Source organism: Clupea harengus, chromosome 5 (genome assembly GCF_900700415.2).
Source record: "Clupea harengus chromosome 5, Ch_v2.0.2, whole genome shotgun sequence".
NCBI classification, from domain to species: Eukaryota; Metazoa; Chordata; class Actinopteri; order Clupeiformes; family Clupeidae; genus Clupea; species Clupea harengus.
The window spans coordinates 25,668,176-25,682,904 of NC_045156.1; the positions used below are offsets into that span (position 1 = coordinate 25,668,176).

General features: G+C 43.8%; 1 protein-coding gene across 2 annotated transcripts; it reads right to left on the reverse strand.

Moving 5' to 3' along the window:
* Window positions 1-65: 65 nt before the first annotated feature.
* rbm5 (RNA binding motif protein 5) lies at window positions 66-14,492 on the reverse strand. Of its 2 annotated transcripts, none has more exons than XM_012822658.2 (25): window positions 14,319-14,492; window positions 12,074-12,120; window positions 11,787-11,967; window positions 10,189-10,344; window positions 9,858-9,927; window positions 9,020-9,093; window positions 8,104-8,187; window positions 7,695-7,755; window positions 7,228-7,293; window positions 6,815-6,975; window positions 6,404-6,501; window positions 5,487-5,571; window positions 5,305-5,370; window positions 5,089-5,158; window positions 4,889-4,986; window positions 4,038-4,107; window positions 3,836-3,918; window positions 3,554-3,724; window positions 2,659-2,799; window positions 2,388-2,480; window positions 1,899-2,081; window positions 1,538-1,612; window positions 1,052-1,152; window positions 781-910; window positions 66-489 (listed from the first exon to the last, which is right to left on the reverse strand). In XM_012822658.2, the coding sequence occupies exons 2-25, from the start codon at window positions 12,088-12,090 to the stop codon at window positions 364-366; spliced, it is 2,460 nt and encodes an 819-aa protein (XP_012678112.1). In that variant the 5' UTR covers window positions 12,091-12,120; window positions 14,319-14,492; the 3' UTR covers window positions 66-363. The 2 variants fall into 2 exon arrangements, with proteins under 2 accessions (XP_012678112.1, XP_031424144.1); XM_031568284.1 differs by having other exon boundaries at window positions 4,889-5,004.
* Between the last annotated feature and the right edge of the window lie 237 nt (window positions 14,493-14,729).

The window sequence follows — 14,729 nt, forward strand, 5'->3', positions numbered from 1 at the left end:
TGAGATGTCTCAGAGAAAAGGCAGGAAAAAGATGTCTGCGTTCACCAGACAGAGACTAAGGCACATTTTAAAGTTATGTCTCTTTTATTCTCTGTACAAAAATGAGACCATGCCAGTATCATACAAACTTTACAATACACCAATCATGCCAACATGACACACACACACTCCCCTCAGAAAAAAAAAAAAAAGAAATCATCCACATCATTTCCACATTTTAAGGGACAATCACACTCTGTACATATATACAACAAAACAATCGCAAGGGCCGTTGAACTATTGCATGGTGAGAGCACGTGGGCAGGTCCTGTGTCATGAGGCTGTATGGGGGGCTCGTGGGAAGAATCAGGTTTCAGAGGTAGATCATTCAATCTCTGTGAAGCGGGCGAACATGGCTTTGCGGACTGCGTCCTTGTAGGATGCGCCGTCTGCCACACCATAATGGCTGCCTTTGGTGCCAAGTCCTGCCCCCTTCTGACGCATCTGAGCCTATATAGAGCAGGAGAAACACAAACCACATTGAGCCGTAGTTCATATCCCTCTCTCCAGGTGTTTTGTGAATGTACACATCACCTTGACAAAAGCAGTGCTGGCATAACATTATCGCCGGTTTGCAGCCTTGTGTATGTCTGACATGAGGCGACATACTTTTCACACCGAGACACTTCTGTCTCTAAAACAAGTGGTGCGTCGCTAATATTCCCAAAAACATTGGTTGCGTGTGTGTTGTTGCTATATGTTATACTTTGCTAGAAAGCTGTGTCTGCAAAATGCCCCTACCTCGATGGGGGCGATGATTCCCTGCTGGTTCCTGCCCAGCCCACTACCCTCTCTCCAGCCCATGGCTTGCAGCATCTTGTTGCCAATGTTGTCACTCTGCAGGCCGTCCTTTGTGGGTTGCTCGTAGTTCCTGTGGTATAACAAACCAAAACCGATTATTAACAGCTTTCACTCATTAAAGTGGAGGCCTCTGGTCTTCAACAACAGGGCCTTAAGCGAATGTATCTAAGCAAATGCAATAATACTGTAAAGTACATGTTATGCTACTCACACAACTGGCTGAGGTGGGGTGAACTTCCTCTTCTTGGGAACAGGGGGTTCTGGGATACCGTACTTTTCTCTCCTCTCAGCCGCTCGGTCTCTGTATTTCATCTGTTCAGAGAGAGGGGGGGGGGGGGGGGGGGGGGGGGGCACATTTGACACCAAATAAAAGAGGCATCAGTCCTAAAACCTTGACATTGGGGGTAAATACTTGCTGACTTTCGAGCACCATTTCAAGTAGTATTTGGCCAAACATGTAACAGCAACACACACGCCTGTTGGCTACACTTCTACAAATGTAAAATTCAACTCAAATATTGATATGGTCTCCCGGTCGCTAGTGAACACAAGACAAGGTTACAAACAGCTTCAAGTAGACATCTAACCTCTGACATCCAAAAGATATGTTTCTAAGAATACTCAATAAGGCAGATTATGCAAACCCAACCTCACACACACTTAGACCTATATTTGGAAAACGAAGAGGTGTACTAACCTCAGTTTCTTTCCTTTCCAGTTCCTCTAGCTCTTCTTCAGTCAGCTTTGAGCGCCTGTGCACCTCCAAGTTTTGCTGGAAGGAAAAAGACAGCACCAGTTAGACAAGACTGCACCTTAAAGCAGCATGAGAGAATGGAATACTAAAGTCAATCGAATCCTTAAATCAGCATAAGAGAATGGAATACTTAAGCCAATCGGAGTTAGTAGACAGGCGGTACCGTCCTGACATTCAAGATTCATTTAACTGGTCTAATAAAGAGGACTTTCTGATGCAGATCAAGTGAGAAACATACACTGAGAGCACTCACTCATTCATGCCTGAATTGAGCAGAGAACGGATAAATGGATGCTCTCGGTACCTTGTGGAGGTCAGACAGCTGCTGGTGGCGGAGCAGCGCCTCTTTGTTGGGGAACTGCCTCCTGCAGAGCAGACAGGCCAGCTTCTTCCAGTCGGTCAGCTTGTCCTCCCCGTCCTCCCCTCGGTCTGGCTCAGCCAGCTCCTCCGGCTCGCTGTCCCCACTGTAGGCAGCCACCAGCCCCACCTACACCCAGACACAAAGAGCACTGGGTCATCTCCTTGACAACTGCTGAGCATCTTGTTGTTGTTGTATCAAAGCCTCACGAAACACAGCAATGCTATGCTACTTCTCTCGAACTTGAACTATTCTTCCGCTGGAGTAAGACCATAAATAAATAAATAAATAACTTTGACCGCTGTTTATGTCCATCCCACTCTTATCCCAATCTATTTGTTCTCATTCGCTCCTTAAAAGGCTTTAAGTGCCGACTGCATATTGAAGCGAACACCAGAGGACTTAAGTGACTAAGCCCAGAGCAGGAATGCTGACCTTGGACGTGCTTGGGGGCGGTTGCGGTTGTGGTGGCTCCTCCTCGGCGGCCCTGGCTGCCTCACACACGAGTCGGTCCAGGGCTCCCGTTTGCTGCACAGGCAAGAGCATACAGAGCATTAAAGTCCAAGCTCAAACCCACATTCACCACTAGGGCAGTGCTCCAGTGCTACAATGCTCCTCGTAAAAAAAATACTTGGACACACACACTTGGTTCTTCAAACCCCCATGTCTAGGCTATCTCCATCAGGTACCTCCACAATGATTTTACCTTCTTTTCAAACAGGGTGAATCCGGCATCGGCCGCGGCCGCCTCTCTCCTTTCCTCATGGCAGATGGGATTGAAGCTGCCCTTGAAGTTCTCCTTCTGTTTGTTTAGGCTCTTGGCCCAGCGCTCCATGTCCTTAGCAATCTGCAGGAAAGGTGACATGGAGAGCAGGAGGTGAGTGCTGGCAGATACCTACATGCTACAAGACACCAAGAGCTATGGGTGTAATAGCCCTGTACTGAAATGAAAACATTTAAACACACACACACACACACACACACACACACACACTTCAGCTGTTCATGCAACACTTCAGTGAAGTTGTGTAGTGAGCTGTGAAAGGCAATGATGAACAAAATAACAATGGACATAAAAGCATTACAAAGCAATAAAAACTCTAATTAATGTTTAATCACATTTAAAATGGAGAGACAGTATGGTTAAAATAGGTATGCGACATGTGCACACTTAAATTACAAAAAGAACAAAAAGTTCTAAGTTTGTTCACATTTTCTTTCAAGACATAACAAAAGCAAAAGTAAAAGTAGTTCAGAGGTCTCCTGTTACCAAAATACTCTCCACAAGCATGTCTCATACTCACAACTTTATGGAATGTTACTTCTTTTATCTTTTTTCTAGCCACCGCTTTTATCCTTTTCCAGCAATCTCTTATCCTTTTCTAGCCCTCTCTTATCCTTTTCTAGCCATCTCCTATCCTTTTCTAGCCATCTCCTATCCTTTTCTAGCCATCTCTTATCCTTTTCTAGCCATCTCTTTTATCCTTTTCAAGCCATCTCTTTTATCCTTTTCCAGCAATCTCTTATGCTTTTTGTCTAGCCGTCCCCTTTCTGCGGTGTGTATTTATAGCAGTTCAAATCGTGTCTGAATGTGGGCTAACCTGCTGGGCAGTTTTGCTCTTGGGCTTGTCCTTCTTCTCCTTGGGCTCTTTGGGCGGTGAGCCAGAGGTGCCTGCGGCAGCCGCCTGGGCGTTGGCGTCCGTCGCCGGCATGTATGACTGTTGTTCACTGTCCCAATACAGGTACTGCTGTGTCTGAGAGTTGTAGTAGTACTGCAAGCAGGGTTGGGGGTTTAGAGCATGGACAAGCTGCGGTTCACTAATCATTCAAAGATTGTTCTTCCACCTTATGTACCACTAAAACCTAATTGAAGGAGGAAGTACCTGTGAGTTGGGGTCGTAGTAAAGGCCACTCTGGGGGTCATAGTAATAGCCCGAGGACTCATCATACTGGTAGGTGTCTGGAACTATTGCGGGTAAAGACACAGACAGACAAGACTGAATATGTATGTTGTATGTATGTATGTATGTATGTATGTATGTATGTCTGTCTAGTGCATAATCACATATGGTTCTGAAAACTCACCCGTTCTGTCCCCAGCAGATGTGGCACCAGACTGTGGCTTCCCGTCCACCCCGGGCACACCCAGCAAAGACTAAAGCCAAACAAAAGCAGACAGGTGTAAGGCTGCATGAAATGTCCACCATTCCACAACTGTAGCTGTGTCTATTACCGCGCACTTTACGAAGTACACTGCAATCCAGTGCGTAGTGCACACTAAGCACTTACATCTGTAGTGCGTTCTGTCGCTGATTAGTGTGGTCTCAAATGGAACACTGACGGCTGCAAATGTGCGAGCCTTTTACCCATAAATCTATGCGCCAGCTTCATCCGGCCAACTGGAAATTTTAAACAAAGATGGCGGACCAAACTCTGCTGACGGCCGTGTTTTGTATGTAAATGTACATCTTTTGGCGTTTTCTCGTTTAGATTTTTCAAAAGTTACCGAGAAATAGACACTGTTCTATCAGATAACACAGTTATTGTAACCAGCAATAATGGTTGAAGTGATTTGCGAGGCGTCAGTCAGCCAACTTTCCAAACTGAAAAGCTGCCGAAAGGGCTCCTCCTCTTCCGCTACGTAGCCAAGATGGCGCCCGTTTAGGGCGAGTAGTGTCCATAGTGTCCACACTGCATTTTTTTACCGTTTGCAGCGCGCCATCCGGGTACTTTCAGTGGCTTGAATTCTGCTGGTTCTGTCAGTGTGAACGCCCTAAGCACTGAAAGTCAGTGTTTGAAGTGTGCAAGTGCGCGGTAATAGACACGGCCTGTGTCTTTACATTTGTGAGTTTAAAATGTTCCATTGTAGGAAGCAGACACCACACAAGAGCTACTACAAGAGAGGTGGTCACGCAAGAGTGAAACCTGAGGCTCACCTGGCCAGGGTGACCAACAAAATGCGGCTGCTGGTACACCTGAGCCGTCTGCGAGATCACCACAGAGGACGCGGGGACCACTTTGACTCCTGGGGCAGCTGGGGGACAGAACACAGCTGAAATCACTGCATGTTTGGGGGAACGGCACATGTACATGCACGCACCGAGTGTCTCGATGCCAGGATGAGAGGAGTACCCACCTCCGAGGATGCCATTGCCCTGGTTGGGGTCTGGTGCCACGGCCTGCTGCTGGTAATAAGCCTGGTATTCCTGACGGACGCAAAAAGACGAACATTACCATCACAATATCTAGAGCAGTAATTCTCAAGGCCACATCTGTTCACCTTTCATATGTTATTGGTAAATGGTGGAGAGGGGTGTATGTATTAAGCATTTTGTGGAAGGTGTGGTCCCACCTGTGTGAAAGGCACATAGCCCTCTTCCAGGTAGCTGTACTCAGATTCTGTATCCGCCTGCTGAGGCTGGGGTGAGAGATAGACACAGTGTTAATACATAACCCTGGACAGTAACGGTCTACTAATAGCCAAAAGGGGCCGAATGCGTTTAGGGAACAACTGATTTAAGGAGGCCACCTCACCTGAGAGGACCACTGGGCTGCAGCGATGGCAGTGCTGGCCACAGAGAAAGCACTGACACGGTTCCCATCTGGCAGCAGCAGATCCCTGCAAAGTCAGCAAGTAAAAACGTATTAGATAATTCCTTAACTTGGTCCCTTATATTTAACGTTTTAGAAACGCATCAATTAAGGGCGCAACGAGTAATAGACGTAGTCGACTAAAATCGATGACCAAATTAGTTGCTAGTGAGGTCACCGTGTGTGTTTTTCATGCGAACTCGGAATGTATGATATGTTGCTTTACTGTAGTGATCAATGGCGATGGAAACCTCAAAGTGTGGCAGCATTTCACTCTTAACTCTGTCAAGAGGCAGTGTGTTTGTCTGTGCTTCAATACACCAAGCTAACTTGGCAGTGTTTAAAACCCTCTGGGGTTGTCTACGATTGCAAAACTACTTGTTACTTTTAATTATATTTCTGTAACGGATGTATATAGCGACTTACTTTAAAAACTGTCCTGCAGCGATAATTTTATGTTTTATGTACTTATTTAATGAACTGTACAAACAACTCTTTACTGTTTTGGGGAATGAAATCGCTGGCAGCAATGTTGACTTTCTCTCGTCTAATCACAGGTTGGGTGGTGCGCAAAGAGCTGAACCACTGACGGTTGCAAAATGGTGTATCGCCAATTCACAAACGTGATTGAAGATCTATGCTGTGTCCTGAGCATTTAGAAATCTACTGAAAGATGGAAGCGATCTTCAGAGAGTAAATAATGTGTCAAGAGTTGTCTGAAGTTTATTGAGCTCCATAAATAATGGATTTCAACAATGGATCGATTATTCGACTATCAAAATAAGCATTAGTTGCAGCCTAGTAATATCAATAATTATAGAAGAGTGACCAGACAATCAGAAATGCAGTAGTTCACATACTTGCGGGCACTCTTGGCATAGTCCACACCTATGGTCTTGCCGTCTAGCTTGAGGGGCGGCTGCAACCCCTGCAGGATGGTGAGCAGCTGGGAGGCCTCCTGAAGAAGCAGAAGATGATGGGGTGAGTAAGGGCCAATGATTTGCCTTGCAACAACTATGGTTCATAAGTTCAGTACACGTTTGTCAACAGAGTTAGCCAGGAAATGATGTTGATGCACGATTTGCATGTGTGCGTCAGATCAAAGTGAAAATGGATACTAAATTCAAGTGGCTTCTTATTTCACGCAAATCTGACTGGTAAATCAGCTGCATAGGACACAAAGACTTCAGTATCACCTTTTATTATTTGTGCGGAATAATGCAAAAACATTTTTGGATGTAAATGATGAAAGGTTGTAAAGGGTGGTTTACCAGGGGGGAAGAGAGCTGGACGAAAGCAAAGCCACGGTTCTGGCCTGTCTGCTTGTCCTTGATGAGACGGATGTTTCCTGCTGAAAGGTTGGCGTAGGGCGCCAGGGCATTCATAATGCCCTCGACTGTTGACAAAGGGCCGATGTTCCTCAGGATGATAGCTGGAGACACAAACATATTTACCACTCTGCACTCAATTCCAAATGCGTCCTTAAACATTTCCTAATGCATTTAGGAAGCTTCTGTGTGTGTTTGATGAACTTAGGCTAAACGTAACACTAGCACATTCTATTGAACTATTTCCCTCCTTGACAGTTATGCAAACATTAAGCAGAGTTTGAGTATGCTTTAAATAGATCAATCATGCAAAATTTCAAAAACACTATCCAAATAAAAGCAGTAGGATCTCTTACTGTCGCCATAGTAATCTCCGCTGGACTGTGTATCAGTGGAGCCAGTGGTACTGGGGGTGTCAGCATCTGGGGAGGAGGCAAACAGAGAGACAACACACATCAACCTGATAGCAGCCTTACAAACGCTGCTCCGTCAAGAAGAGTCAGGACACAGGAGCCTCAGTCAAGTACAATGCTAACAACTGACTGAGGCTTCACCGGCTGGCTGTCTGTCTACTGAAATGAGTTTGGAGCACAGATGGCACTTAGCCTAAGCATTAGCGGTGAGAGCTAGAGAGGCCTAGTATCAATATGGCCTTTCAGAGGATGGTAAACATTTGTATTACTAAATTAACTGTCATCAAGGCCCTGATAACAGAGATGATGGGAACTGGCATTGGTGCCAGGGCATGGCTGAGACTGACTTGACAGTGATGGAGGGGAGGACATTGCGATCGGTGTGGCCTCCGAGTCGGGACTCTACTTACCTGCTTTGGCAGCGCCACACCTGAAGCACTTCAGCCTTCTCCGGAAATTGTACAGGCCACACTGCAAGTAACCGGTCAGAACGTTTTTTTAATTGACAACAGCAGCTACTGACTAACGTCTTCTCTCAGGAACACAGTACTTACCCTTTACTTACAACACAGGGGTGGACAAGGTTACCTGGAAAAGGCCTCATTCAAGCCCTTTCAGGATAAGTTTGCCCACCTCTTCTCCACACAAACCCTTGCAGCTACAAAAACACTAACACCTGGCTACAACTACAGTTGACATCGTTCTGGATTACAACCTCACCTAAGCAACCTTGGGGGGTACTCCAAGTACGTGGTTTAGGGACTAACCCAGACACGTTAACGTATTAAATAACTAATTTGGAGGGTAGTGTCCACTTACAGAGTTGCAGAGCCAGTCCTCAAACTTGTGACGAGGGTTGCTGTACTGCATGGCCACACTCTTCCCCTGGATGATCAGCAGTTTCTGTGGAAGGAAGTCAGAGGTCATGGTCATTCAAGTTCCTTGGCATTCACCTTCCAACTCTCAGCCCAAGAACAGCCACTACTAGGCAGGCAAGGCAGGGTTGGGGGGTGAGGGACCCCCTTGCTGGCTGAACTGTGTGTGTGTGTGTGTGTGTGTGTGTGTTGCACGCATTTGTGCATGGTGTACGTGTGTGTTGACGGTGTTTGGGACCCGAGTGTCCGGGAGGAGCCGGAACAGTGTGTAAAAAAAGGGGTACATCCTAGACTTTTCTTAGAACTTTCACACAACCCTGTCAGGACTATACAAGCACAAGCTATGAATGCAGAAAGAAAAAGCTAAGTACATAATTATCCTTGCAAAAGTCTGTATGAGTGACCAAAACTTAATATGAGCCCATATAAAGCAGATTTCGCTGATAGGGGTCATATTCAAAACTGTCAAAAAGGGGTCCTGACTAGTGCTTTATAAAGATGCACACTAGTTAGAGAGGACTCCTCCAAACAGTCTCACCCCTAGAATCATTTTTATAATAGTCTTGAAAGCAATGACGAGTGACATTACTCAACAGTAATGAGTCTTCTTTTAACAAATTCCCCAGGCAAATCTTCTGCAATTATGGCAAAAGATTTGAAAGGTTTTGCTGTAAGTGGTTAGCTAGCAACATATCCACTAACCCTTCAGAGAAACAGACTTCCCAAGAAACTTCCAAAAATCCTAACACAGTCCAGTTTCATGGGATTTCAGTCTTTGTTCCACTCTTTTTCCTTTTTTGATAGTTTTATTGTTTTTGATCCCAAAGGTATAACACTAGACTTGGTGATTAGGAAGCAACCTGATTGGTCTCCATCCATCTGGTAGCATCTTGCAAGTGATAAAACTCCACGAAGGCGAAACCTCGGCTTATACCTAGAGAAGGCATTCAGATATAGACGGGAGGCGTGTTAGTTCAAAAGCTCATTGGCATAACATTCAAACTGTCACAAACTGCTTCGTAAAACCCCTCCGAGCCCAACACAGGCTAAAAAGGCGGAGGAGTGACGGGTCCAATCGTTTGCCATAGCAACAAAGTCTTGATTATCCATAAAAAGACTAAAAAAAAAAATAATTAAAAAAAACTGTACACTGTGCAGCTTCATGTGGTCTACAAAGGGAAATCAAAGAGGTCAGTTCAACGCAAGCACACAATTGTACATGCTTAATCTCTTGTTTATTGCCAAGGTATTTCTAAGGCACAGTACTTCAAATAAAAGCTGAATATCTTTGTTTTTGAATGGCCAGTCAAATTTTTTGATTAGCAAATTAATTTCAAATAGTTCTAAGAAAACCCAAGGTTGAACTGACATCTGATTAAATGTGCAAATCCCACCCCAACACCTAACTGCCTAAATGTAACTATTTTGACCATTAGCAAAAAAAACTCCTATCTTAAGTGGAGTCGTTTTTTTTTTGCATCAGACTACACACACAAAAAAACTTACCTTTGACAGAGCCATGAAACGAAGACCTTTTTTACAACCTCATGTATTTCCCTACAGTACTTAGAACTTAAAATGTAGCAGGTGATCCAGTTAGCTTTTTTGCTATGGCAAAACGGATTGGGATGGAAGCAGGTTGGCCCAGTGGACACAGGATTTGGGAGAGCAGGGAACCTCGCAGCGCCAAAGCCTCACCTGTTCTCTTCTTCATCAGGCGGATGTCCATTGGCTGGGGTCCCTCCAGCAGCTCCAGAGCTGTCCGGATCTAACACCATCCAACAACAAAGCAGATTTACCCATCAAAATAAGCGCTGAAGTGGAGTTCCAAATAAGCACACTGGAGTGGAGTTCCAAGAGAACCTGCATCCTCAGCCACTAAGCTAGCATGTCATCACCTTCCACTGTTTGTACAAGACAAAACTAAAAATGATCTCCAGACAGAACAATCGAAAGAACTGGGCTCAAAATAGGTACGAAAGGCACCACTGTGTATTCTTAATGACTGTCAGGGGATAAGGAAACTTACATCCTGTTCGGTTACGTTGAGTGACAGGCCCCGTAGCATGATGGTTTTGCTCTCCTTCTCTTCGCCGGGTTCACCCCTGTAGTCCTGCTCACAGTAATCACCATCCGAATGGTGGCCATCATCTGAGCCATCGCTGCCGCGCCTTTTCCTCCCCCTCTGCACAAAGACAAGACAAGTGTATTCAGGAAATGTATTATTATTATTATTTAATTATTTTTTTTATCAAAATAGCTTTCATGGTACAGGGGCATGCAGTCCACCAAGACACACAAAATAATACCAAATAGACCATCTAGGTTTTTTCACTCCCCGGCACCTTAACCTTAACCTGTGCTGACTTGCCTGGAAATTCACAAACTTTACTCTTGGTTCCATATCTCACGAAGTACTCATTGCCTCGTCGTGAATGGTCAGAATAAACGTCGGGACTAGCCCTTTACAACGATGCTACTACTCTGTGCAACAAACTATTGTCAGGTAATCTGGTTTTGCAATGATATGAAATGTCAGCGGTCATGAACTGCTTCCCTCTCTGCATGCATCTCCTCACCATCATTCCTCTTGTTTGAATTACTAACTAAGTCGTTATTGTGTAGACACGAGACCGGCATCAAATGAAAGAGCTGACCTTATGCTCTGCAAAGACACTACTGTCGTAATTTGCATGTGAAACAATGTGGGTAGGAGTCATCTTGCTTTGAAAACACGTCAAACCCAACAAAGTTGTAACTATTGGTTATTTCGTCAAACATTTGTACACAGCTGCGTCATAGCTGAATAAGTCATGAAGTGTTCGCAGCCGACAGGAAACGCATATCAAAAGGAACAGCGAAACACACCCTTTCAGATGGTGCTAATCTGTACAACAAAGTACGGTGGAGTATTCCCGTTTTGAAACTACAGCAAAGATCAGTTTTGCATAATGTATACTATTTTATACCTATTTTTTCAAATTGCTAAGTCATAGTATCCCACCATCATGGTTCTGATATCACCAGATTAGACGGTCTTTTGATAGATGTACAAACATAACAATTTAATAATAGAAGAATAGTTTTTCTTTTAAACTTCAGTAATAAAAAGCAGTACCATATCAAATGATGGCAGATCTGGATAGCCCTGACTGTCCTGAAAAAGATCAACATATTGCAAGTATGGCTATGAAATTATGCTGAAAATAGCCTAGGGCTCAGAGATGAGAGATGTGCTAGCCACAGACGCTAGCACTCGTGGGTTTTAGCCTCCTTACTAGCACGCCCGTCTGCTTGTCTACAAAGTGCAAATTACATCGGATTGGGAGCGAGGTTTAGGGGGGGGGGGGGGGGGGGGGGGGAGTGTAACGGTAGCCAGCGGGTACAGTGCTGTGCAAGGAGTTAATCTCACTCCCAGACACCTTAGCCACAGACGCTAGGACCCATGGGTTTTAGTCTTCTTGCTAGCACACTAGCCTGTCATGCCAAAGATTGTGAGTTTGAGATCGGTGTGGGACTGTACTTGTCTACACAACACAGGTTACACTTTTACCAGTGGGTCAGAAAAAAAAAAAAAAGCAACTGCTTTGACAAAAAGATTTTTAAGTGTTTTGAAAGAGCACCAACCTCAGGACTGTCCCGGCCCCACCATCTTTCTCCGTCTCCATGACGGTCGTTGCGACGATCTTCACCCCAGCGATGGGAGTCGTAGCCCCGATCCTGATCTCGGTCTCGTCGATCCCTCCAGTTAGACTCATCCCGGGACTGCTCTGAACCGTATCGCCCACTGCGCTCAGAGCGACTCACCCTGACACACACACAATCACACATGATTTGATTCAATTTAACTCAAAAGAGTTGAGTGTTGTGTAAAGCTACGGAGACAACTTCAGACAATGCTGACTGGCACTCACCGTTTATCTCCTCCCATTCCTTGAAACAGCCTGACAATCAATGAATACTGAAAATGGGAGAGAGAACCGGTTAGCCAGAGCAGAAAAACAATAGAAATTGATCTTGCCAACTATGGAAAGCATAAACAACTGTTCAACATTAAGGCTTGTACAATTTTCTGCTTTGCTCACTTCCGTTTGAGTATTTCAAAACAGTTATCCGTCCGGACAACACAGCTACTTTTAGCTAATGATTACCAACTAGGCCTTGACGGATTGGTCATTGCACGCGCCAACTGAGACGTTGACACAACGCCATTATCTTTTATGCTCACATTAGACACGCTGCAGTCTTCTGTTAAACCATAGGTACCGCGTGCCCGAGAAAATGACCATCTAAACCGCTGGAAGGTATGCAGCGAATTAGAGTAAAATGATAGCTTTACTGCATCACCTGTATTCATTTGTGGTTTAACCACTGGAAGCAGCAATAAGAAGAGGCAATGGGTCACATAGAGCACAGTGAAATAGCATATATGACATGATCGTTAAACTTTTATCACCAATATTCATTTGTGGATTAAACTGGACGGGTCCTAAAGGTTTCTGGTTAGTGCTCGTGTTTATTGCATTAACATTAACTAGGTTGACATAAGTAATGGTATCAAAAGATACTCTCGACTGCATTATGGAGCATTGGGGTTTTTTGTCCAGTGATTTCCATCAAGAAAAGACGTTACTTGTGAGCACAGTGTAAATGCAAACACTTGACACATCTTCATCAGGCAAGTTAAAAAAAAATTGGAGGTGCACAACCAGCCGAAATGACCATTAAGTGCAGCATGTGTGTGCTTATATGATAAACATTTGGCCGTAGATTAACCTTTATTTCTTTTATGTGCCGGATTACTATTTTACTGTAAATAGAATTTGCAAATTCTGGACCATTTATATTTTACTTTATATTATAAGATTTTACATAACTAGGAGTTATGAGCAAACAATAGCTGTATTTTTACAGACCAGCAATACCGGTACATACAGACATAATACATATTTTTGATACCATGAGAAATTTAAACACTCATATTGCACTCAGGTTGTGGACCCAAAAAAACCGGTCCATAGCCATCTCTTGCACGTAGTATGGTTCGATTTGATGGGAGGAATTTAAATTTATATTAGGATTATATTTGGGGATGCATGACCATGACTTGTGTCCTCCTTTTGAGGGGTTATGGCAATGGACACCCTAGCCACAAGACTGACTTATTCAACTGGTTCCAAAATAGGCATAAAGAATATCAAATGCACGAGTTGATTATTTACTGTTCTTTTCTTTGTTTTTTAGAACCAAGAAACCGGTTCAATTTGTTAAAGTAACCAAACATATCGCAAAGAATCTCCGTATTGCAATGTGAAAAACGTGTGACGTGTTAATAAACTTAAATTCAATTGCAATATTGCGTGACACTAATATTGTGACAACTAAATTATGGGTAGCAAATTTGCAATCACCAGATTTATAGCTTGGTAACATCAACTTCAGCTAATAAATCGTACACCATACATTGCAAGGTAAAGATATCAAACTAGCTTCACGTCAGCTGTCTAGCGTTACCCAAGTTACCTAACCAGTCTGCCTTATTTAGTTAGCTCGATGTTTCCCTAATGTGTAGTTTACCTAACTAGCTTGAACCTGGCGTTGATAATTGTGGCCTAAAGATACGACGTTAACCTAAACTCCTGAAAACCATGTTGCACTGGCCCAATTACATTTCGCTCTGTTCATCCAGTATTGAGTAAACTGGTATTTCAGACTAACGTAATTTCAACACTACATAAATTAGCTGACCAAAGCGCTTATAGCGTTCTTACAACGTTACCAGTAATATTAGCTTAACGTTAAACAGTTAACGCTGTACTAGCTGCCTGGAACAGAGATCGTTTCATTGCCTTAACTTACCAATGTTTGCTGACGTTAACAAATCAAACAACGAGTTTTTAAACTTGTCATTGCAATACACTGAATTTGAGTATAAATATTATTAACCATCTACTAAAGCCATATTCGAGCAGATGACAAAGCCCCAAGCTAGCCTGGTAGCCGGCTGTCGAACTAATTCTGAAAACACATATGAAGCGGTGTCGTGCGCATATCCCAGAGTCAAGATGGAGACGTCTTCCTTGTTGTAACTAGAATCGCGTTTGGATTACCATTTTCAATTTGCAAACGAACCCTTCGATTCACCATACCATGACTTACCCTTAATTTTGAACACTTATTAGTAAATTGCACAATGCTTCTCCACTGGACGTCGGTTGAAGCCCTGCAAAACGCTACGTCTATGGCTGAAACATTTACATGTAAGAGCTTGACCAGAAAGCTAACGATTTACCTACTACTAGCTAAGAGAGAAAATGGTTCGCCCTTCTCTTTCCCAGAGTTCTTTAGGTGAACCGCATAGCTTTGTGGGTAATTGAGTTCTTATGAGTTGTTGCGTCGTTGCCTAAATAGATAGGATATTTCAAAAACATTGTCCCAAACTTACCACTTCAAATAATTAAAAACCACACAATAGTTGTCTAAATTAACTTTAAGGCCTAATCTTGAAACTCGTCGCTTTCGCCCAAATGCCATGCCTCGAAACAATTCTGTTCTAAACAAAACATTTTA